Source organism: Melanaphis sacchari, unplaced genomic scaffold, assembly GCF_002803265.2.
Source record: "Melanaphis sacchari strain LSU unplaced genomic scaffold, SCAv2.0 Contig34_pilon_pilon, whole genome shotgun sequence".
Lineage (NCBI taxonomy): Eukaryota > Metazoa > Arthropoda > Insecta > Hemiptera > Aphididae > Melanaphis > Melanaphis sacchari.
Genome location: NW_020271213.1, coordinates 965,669 through 975,530, shown reverse-complemented (window position 1 = coordinate 975,530; position 9,862 = coordinate 965,669). Strand labels below are relative to the sequence as shown.

At 38.7% G+C, this 9,862-nt stretch overlaps 1 protein-coding gene across 1 annotated transcript in view; it reads right to left on the bottom strand.

Annotated features, from left to right (window-relative positions):
• Positions 1-9,862, bottom strand: part of LOC112596771 (protein Teyrha-meyrha-like) — a 141,741-nt gene that overhangs the window by 14,962 nt on the left and 116,917 nt on the right. Inside the window, exon 4 of the mRNA XM_025342552.1 lies at positions 24-367. Within this exon, the coding sequence (XP_025198337.1) occupies positions 24-367 (344 nt within the window). The remainder of the gene's footprint in view (positions 1-23; positions 368-9,862) is intronic.

Here is a 9,862-nt window from a genome sequence, read left to right as displayed (position 1 = left end):
TCGGTGTACTTCGTTCCAGTTACGTATTGCCTTTGCTTGGCCGCAGCCATTTCCAGTTCCCAGATGAAGTGCGACTCGAGCTCGTGGGCCGTGCGGAGCGCCGTCCCGCACACGGGACAGCAGCCCGCCGCGGCCGCGGACATCTGTAGCTGCTGGCCGCCGGCCGCCGACGACTGCTGTTGCTGTTGCTGTTTGATCGACGACCCGTTGTTGTTGTTGTTGTTGTGATTGTTGTTGTTGTTGACCGCGGCCGCGGCGGCGTTGGCGGCCGTCGTCGCGGTGGCCGTCGCCGAGCCGGCACCGCCGTTGGCCGCCGGCGTCGGTGTCCCGGCCGCCGACGTCGTCATGGGCGGCGACAATTTCTTCCCTGCGGAACACCCGAAAATGTCGTTAAAATCGAAATACGGCGGTCTGGCCACAGCGGCCGGCACCAGCCGCGGTTGCGGATGCCGCGGCTGCTGCGGCTGTCGAGCGCTAGTGAAATCGGTCATCGCGCTGTGGATACTGACGGCGACTAACTGATTCTGGACGCGCGCGCCGACGACGACAATACGCGGTAACGCGATCACGCACGCACGCACGCACGCACGCACGTACGTCACACACACACCCTCCGTCACCCGACCCTAGTGGCGCACAACCCTCCGACGGCGATCGTCTACCTACAGGGTGCTTGTCGGAGCGTATACTGCAGCAGAGTAGATCTGCAGATGCTGCCCGTGCAGTCAGGGGTGGCGATTCGAACTTATATGCCGTAATAGTACCCGCACCTACCCAGCGAATATACCGTCTTTCTAGACACAGCCGCCAGAACGAAATCCGCGTATTTGATAGTAATAATAATAATAATAATAATAATAATAATAATAATAATAATAATAATGATAATAATAATAATAATAATAAAAATAACGATAATAATAATATCCGTTGCGAAACCAGTGGAGGAAATAGGCAAGACAGCAGTGATTGCGTGCTTCCGTATAAGCTTAAAGTTTGATCGCGAGATGCACGCGCCGGCGACACGGTGATCTCAACGCACCGTATACTGCGGAGGTGCTTACATAATATATTATACGTGTAATACCTTCTCGCGCGCCGCAGTGCGACCTGCACCCAGCTGTATATACGTTAATATGTGTTACGATTGGACGAGTATTAAACGTTCTGGACGACACCACAATAATATATGCTCGCGACAATGCTCCCGTCGACCTAACCTACCCCACCGCTAACCCCTCGACTCGACTATCACTCTCGCCCGCGATCGACGGCGGTATGGCAGTAGTCCCGTCGCAAAGTCACACAGCGTCATCCCCATTGTTGTCCGCCGTCAAACTCCGTCCGGGGTTTTTATTGTCGCCCCCCGTCGTGTACGCACGCGATTATCGTCCTGTGTATATAATATATATCATATATGGTACATCATATCATTATACTAACGCACACACTCGTATACGCGTTTGTCGTGTACGTAGCCGGTGGTAAGTCACACACACACACACACTCGCGCACGACTTGTAAGAAATGAATGACGACAAAAGACGATTCCAAGTGCATATACGGTAGACGCACATGGGTTGTATGAAAGAACACAATACCCGCAGGCATATCATTCAGCGCGAGAGGAAATTCCGCCGCCGACGAACCCTTATATCCCAGCCGGTGTGACGCCAACGGACCAGGTGTACCTTTATACTACGTACGATATATATTGTAATTGTGTTATATATATATATATATATATATTAATATAGTGTCACAAATGTGCGTATAGTTATAGTATGTAATATAGTAGGCCGTTTTAGGCAGGTACTCGGTTGGTGGTGGATCTTATTCGACGTTGTCGGGGCGCGTCTTACGCTCTAACTGTACGGAGAGTGCGGTTCGACTGCGTTCGTTGACGCAAAAAATGCATTAGTTTTTGTAAAACACCGAATTGTTTTCTCAGCGGTATTCGGGTTGCATAAACTTCGTACAAGACCCCCCACACGATGAGCTGTCGGACAGACGCATTCCGGAATAGGATTATTATTTTGATTGTCGGCTGGAAAATTGCACTCACACCGTGCAATATAGGTACACCAATATAATACAATGTCAATATGTTGTATTTATACCTTTTATTATTATATGACGTATGCACCTGCCCGTGGCACATATGGAACGAGTACCTATAAGAACGCGGTCCGCGAATCGTGACAAAAATATAGAATTTTATGTTTAAGAAAGAAACGACGAACGTGAAATATTTTTAAGGCAGCTACGTGATTGATAATAAATATATCATATTACATGATATTGTGGAGTTACTCTTTGCTACAGTCAATTCAATATCAATTGTAATACTACACTAGGAAATAGCAGACTTGTTGATTTGTCGATTCCGGAAAATTATAAGTCGTTTTACATATTTTCAAGCGTTAACCGTATAATATATCATACATGTATGTGTTATATAATTGGTCTGTATGTTAATTGTGACACACACACATGGTATACGTGGCATTATAGCACCTCTCATTGATCATTTAATGCTACCTAGCGGTGGGTGATCGTGTCACTGACCAATATATTCTCATAATGACCAAGGAGCTCAAATTAAATTAATAAATAAACAAAATAGATATATAGAAATGTTTTTTTCATTGCAGTGGTACAGTGCCAATTAGATAATATTAGGTTATATTATAACGATATTAATGCATTATTATCGTCGTTGAACTTACTACAAAGTATACACGCGTATAGATTAGCCATGTCGGTGTGTATGCCCTATACATGGTTGTACACGGAGAATTTTCTAATCACTGTTAGGTTAGCAGTTATTTAAATCGTCAAATCCTACAAATACACCCTGTATAGTGTACATATCATGCGAAACCGGTCGTCGGGTATGTATTATTATGTATACGATACACTCGTCGCCTATAGCTCTCACCCCGTCGCAGATTCATCGAAACGCACACGCGCGTGAACACGTTAGATAATATTATACATATATACGCGCGGGTAAAGGTGTTTTGTGCGTTAACGAGGAGGGTAGTCGCTGCAATGACATTAATGTTTGAACGACTTTTTCGATCGGGCCCAGCGTACAATAGCTAATGCTACTCGGCTCGCTATGTCATAACGATTCGTTGGGTCTAAACACCCGTTGGGGAGTGTTTTATTTTTTTTTGAGTAGCTCATTTGTCGCCGCAGTATCATATATTACTATAAATACGTACAGTTCTATAACATAATATAATACATTAACATCTAAATAGGTAACATTTTAATAGGCCGACTCGGAGCTAAGGTATAAAGCCCCCTAATATTAGCCTTCCTTTTTCCCAATCTGCAGTTTCCAGTTTAACAGTTTATTTTTAGTCGAGCGTCTTCTATAGTCTTATCCGTAGATTTATATCATATATCTCTAATACTAAAAAAGAAAGACGCAGAATATTTAAAGGTTGATATTAGTAGAATACATATTAACTCTATAAGAGTATTTATAATGTTTGTATCGGAATAGAGCCTTTTAAAAAATATGAGTAATATATATAAAGTATATTGTGTATGTGGTATACTTGTACCACTGTTATAATGTATGTAATACATTTATTAAAAATTAGTAGGTAAATATTTTAGTATTTTAGCCGGTCACTCGACAATCGTTATAATCAACCAACAATACGTGTATATTTGTCCAAACTGAAATACACGTACTACACGCATGTTATGATAATAAAGTTTGTTAATAACAAATTAGTATTTATAAAATATAAATATTGGTAGTTTGATAGTAGAACGTGGTAAAGCTAGGTTTAATATAATTTTAAAACTAGATAATGTGGTAGATATCAATATTTTTTTAACTACGTATTAATTAAATGGAACACGAAATAGTGTAATGAAAACATGGTGATGTGCATAAATAATATTTTTTTTGCCATGTAAAAATATGTAAAAGCACATATATGGACGACAGCGGTCGCGTTTACAATATAGAATAGGGATGGTGAACCTTTTTTGGGTCACGTCCCAACATTTTGGAATCAAAGCTTTAAAAAAAAATTCACGTGCTAGAAAAATGTTAGTAGTTGTATAAACGTATCTACTTCGTATGTATAGTTTTTTTTTCAGGGAAATGGCGGTTTTATAGAAATTTATTATAATTTTTTTATTATCAATTGTGTATTTTGTTAACCTTCAATGTTGCAATGAAATAAAAGCAGCATAGTTTCACCCAAAAATGAATTATTCCTTTATATTATTCTAAAATAATTAATCATGAAAAATAAACTTGCACGTACATGTTGACGTAAATATTGAGTTATTTAAAATGAAGTACTTTTTTCTAATTACGAAATATTAAGTCTGGGAGCAGTGAGCTCTGTATTTTTATAATATTGTAATGTATATAAAACACTTTTATAATTATATAACAGTGTAACAATTATGTTACATGATACCTATGTAGTATGTATATATCAACTCTACTTTAAAGGACACGATTCGATTAACTGTTGACAGATACAATATCATTTTCACACACAATTAATTATGAGCTTTATACAATACGCACCATGTGATTATTTGACTAAGGTGAGTTACCTAGTTGTATACATTAGACATCCACATATTTCATACTGAATCTCGTACGATTGCGATACAGCCACATATTAACCTATCTACTTTATCAGTAAGTATTTGTAAGTATTTGGTAAGCAATAAATGTTTTATAATAACTGTATAATTGAGTCTTGTTATTTGAATATACTCAAGATACTTAAATCTATCTACTCATAGTTACGATAATTATTTCTATATTCCAGGGTCGCATGCCTCTTCAAAGAACGTATCTTATATTCAATTGGTTACACTTTTACCACGTTACAATGGTACATTTTTTTTGTTGAAATAGAGAACTTAATTTCACATTTTTTTTCTTCATTAAATGCAAAATTAAACAATGTAGTAAAATTTATTTCGCGTATTGTTAAAATTTGGTAAACGCGCCACCATTTTAAGCGTGACACAGATTTACCTTACCTGATATTATATAGTATATACTATAAAGTATTACTTTAGTGAGAGGTTTGGAAATTACTTTGAATATGATGTTGCGAATCAGATTTTTTTAATGATAGTATTATATTTTTTTATTATTATTCTTGTAAAGTTTTGTGTTATTTGATTAATATAGTGATAGAATAATATTATTTATTTTATTTACTTCAGATTTTACCGTTCCAGGAATCTCGGAATCGTCGATGAAGCAATAGATTTAGATATATAGATAAGCAAGCATCACGTATACCTAATACATGTAATTGTGGTCATCGGTGACGTGAATTATTTTTATCTAACTGTCAAACGTGATCATTATTTTTTGACAGTGTCCCCCGTCTACATGTTCTATATCCCCACATTATGTAAATATTATATTCTAAAAAATAAATAATAAATAAAAGAATACATTTGTGAAAATAAATTGTAATAACTCAATGTACGTAGTCGTTTGGCCTAAAGGGTACCTACCCCTAGAACCCCAATTTTGGAACGAAGCAGCTGCCTCGAGAAACACGCTGAGCGTCATCGTCATTCCTGATCAAACGAACGTACAGAAATCCGTTGTATTTTAGTGGTTGGATCACCAATGTGTGGGTAACATTGCGCGGTAAATCAACCAAATGCACCTTTTTTGCACATATAGTTGTATCTAGAGCGCGGCCACAATGGACAGCTGCCCAGTGTCCACATAAAATTAGTCATACAGAACCATAAAGTTAGCCCTCATTCGAAAGGCCTTTCCGCTATTACACAAAGTTTGGCTTGGCTATTATATATTCGAAAATGTCGGTTTTTGGTATCAACTATATGAGCTGTAAAAAGACACTATACAGTCACCACTGTTTGGTAACCGCCATCACCCATCAAAAATGTAGAAAATCGTTTTAAAATTGTTGAGATAAATTTCGAAGTTGCAGTTTGTCGTCAGTGCCGTATTGTGCAATAGGTACTTCAATTTTACAGCGAGTCTAAATTGACTTTGTTGTCAAAAATAGTGTCACGATGATCCAGATTGGATTATGGATCACGTAGTGATTATTGTCTCAGGATATTCGTCAAACTACTTTGAATATTCTCGATTTTTTTTCAAAAAAAGGTGAAAATGTTGTTTTAAATCGGACGCTTAAATTGTTCTCGTATTAACTTTTTCGATCTTTTATAAACAAAAATTACAGAGAAATTTTTATTTAGTAGATACCAAATAAAAAATTAAACCATTCACTGATAATAATAAAAATTACTTTATTATAGGCTTGAACAATGTTCCACGAATGTATACATATATATTATTTAACTGGTTTGATAATTGTGATACTCGTTATGTAATACTAGAAAACCATATGGAAACCATTAAATAATGATAATCGATTGCGAGTTCCCTGTAGCCTCTCAACTCGGGTTCGATCATCATGCTGCTAGGCGCTTGTGGTACATTGAAATAGCTTTTAAATCTACGTGGTTGCGGTGATTTGGGAAGTCCGCTACAGCTGAAGGGATTTTCTTACGGCATCCGTGGATAAGATTAGGGGGGCGGATGCATTTCAATTTATTCTATTCCTATACACATATATACAGACAAGTATGGAACGACGCGGTGCTATAAGTTTCCTCCCTCGTATAACTATTACGAGCAAGGGATTTACACGTCGTCGTGGATGTCGGAACTGGGAAAAATGTGGTCCTATACTTTTATCCGGTCTACTCTTCCCGCTCGGCGGGCGGACACTGATCGCGAAAATAAAACAAATTCGCTCACGTACATATTATTGTATATGTACATTGCCGCGGCTGTGACGTCTTCAGGGAACTGTATAATACATATATATATATACATACAATATATATACGTCATTGCCGCGTTTCCGTAGATACATATATGCGATTCGTTGGTGTGAATGGGAGGGGTGAAACTGTTTCAAATGTTTTTGTAAGCCCATGTATAAATGTTAAAGATTGGTTAGTGGTGAGGAGTGAGGTGTATACTTGGGAAGTATCGAATACAAACACACATATACCTATATATATATATATATATATATACGAGCGTAGAACAAAGATATATAAGTTCCTATATACAGCAATTACTGAGACTTCTGCGCGCGCACGATGCAGGTGCGCTTCAACCACCGCGAACGGAAGTGCAGAACACAGTGCGACTCGACCGGCCGCCAGTCACATTCCCACCCACCCGCGCGGGGTACCAAATCGAAACCAATTTGTCTTCGGCGGCGATCCGCATGGGGACTCCTCTCCGCCGACGCTGCACCCGGACCCGTCCGGCCTTTGGCGAGCGGCGGAGGCGTCGGGTTCCACCCCTCCCGCGCCGCCTCGACCAATGTGCCAACGGCTTTTGTTTTACGTGGGCGTCGTCGTCGGGGGCGCCTGCTCCGACACCCACCGCCGCCGCCCCCCGGGCAAGCTTGTAAGTTGTTGTAATTTCCCGGGCGACGGCGGCATAACATATATATCGTAATATATACGGACAATTTATTATGTACCCACACGCATCATAGTAAATATATGCCTATTTTGTATTATTTATATACGTTTTGCACGGAAGTTTAGTTGTAGGTTTTAACGTTACGAGTGTTGTTTATGTCATCACGATGTTTCAATTTTACTAATATGCGATTACTGGATTTATTTTTTTATTCTAGCGTCTATATTAGTAGCTATTTGATTCTCTAATCTTACAATGTTTGCGGTCCCAAAAATAATAATAAAAACAGTGTTTGGAATTCAAAGCAGATTATAGCCTATATATAGTGGAGCTATACTGGTTTTAAAAATTTGTGTAGTTTTTAATTTTTTCGTGAGCGTTATCACGTTTTGGAGTGGCGAAAATGTACCAACGTTGAAAGTGCATTGTTTCTGGTAGAGAATATTTGGTAAGTACTATATGCGTGGACGTGTGTGGTCAAGAATAGATCATTTCCAGTAGATACTAATCAGTTTCAACAAAATCGATTTTTTTTCGTTGTATTTCAAAAAGGAAAAACTATACTTATAAATAATTGTATTTCTATTTTTCCTAAATTTAATATTTTATTTACATAGACATGATCTAGTTTTTAAAATATTTTGACTGTTTTTAAGCTATTTTCAATTTTTTTAAATTTTAGATAATTTTTTATTTATAAATGCAATTTTTCTTAAAAAAGTTTGAAAATTTAAAAAAAAGGTCTTTATAAGTTGTGCTTACAGTAGTTATCACTGCAATAAAAATATTGAATATACGTAGTACTGATTTTTTTTCACAAAAGATTGCTAATTATTTTGCTAGATTACCTAAGATTTGGTTATTTGTTTATTAAATGTATAAAAGATTTCTCGGAACACTTTCTTATTAAAATTAAAAAAAAAAAAGTAGCCTAATGTCACATTAATTTTCTAGTTCGTTTGAAAATCATTAACAGTAGACAAAATTAGATATTTGCAATTGTAAAATAAAGATTTTTGTTTATATAGAACGAGAGAGAGTTTCACGTACACGACTACTACATGATGACAACAACAACAGCAATGGCAATAATAATAATAATAATAATAATAATTTCGAGGACGCGCAATCTCAATATCAGCGGAGACGGTGTAATTTGCTGGAGTCACACGTATATAGGGCCAAAGTTTGGCAGTGGGCTGGCGCGCGGTAGCTGCTTGCGTCGGCTAATGCGGATTTGAACAGGACCGACGACTGCTATACGACGAATGCGACTACCGGGTCACAGATGTTCCCGAAGGATGATGAGGAGGAACGCGTCAGGCGACGGACGGGACGCGTTATATAATAATTATGATACGACATCATTAAACGGATGCCGCACGAAAAACCATCGCGTAACGGTTCGCAATTAGCGAAAGGGTTTGTGGCGCGTCGTACACACCACACACCCACATACCCACTATACAGCACCCAGCACGCACACACACACACATACACACACAGGCGTACATACAAGCACACACCCCACAGTCGTCCCCAGTCGACAGCAAAACGGAGACATTTGTCGGTGTGCGCGTATTACTATTATTATTAAACGTACCGTATATATATACATATATACGTGATGGTTGCTTTAATGGTTTTCGGGGCCGTCAGATTTAAAATCCACTGCGTGCCGACGGAGAAGCTCGCGCCGCGTGCTGGAGACGCGAAGGACGAGGAGGGATACGGGAAAAAGGTCTCGGGATTAAAATCCGTGAGGGCCGGCCGCAGATGTAAACGCACACGGAATTACGTCGTCGCGTACGCGCATACTAATGTCATATAATATTATTTTATTCGAAACGTTATTGCGTGCTTGCCGTTTTTGCGTACAATATAATATGCGTCGCACGCGGTATGTTCGCCGCGATCCGTGAGTGCATCATGACCGGTCAGACCTAGGTGTTGGGGGAAAATAAAACCTCCGCGACCGCATCGTGTACACTCGATCGACGATGGTCAAATTCTGTTGTGGTTGTAGGGGTAATTGGGCGGGAGGGGTCGCCCAGATCTACGTGACCCCGCGACGATATTTTTCGTTTACGATTTTAAATTATCTTATTTATTCCTGCTCATCAACTCTCCTCTAAAAACTATTGGCGTGACATACACAATTGTGCACTTTTTACCTTTTTACCTGTAAAAAACACAATGCGATTGTGTACAACAAAAATGTACTGAATAAAATTCACAGTGTATTTTTGTATAAGTTTAATGATTTACTTATACATAACGAAATAGTAATTAAGTACCAATTGGTATATTTCATATCTTTATTATACGTATTTTGAAGTATTAATAGATGTTTATAAAATAGTT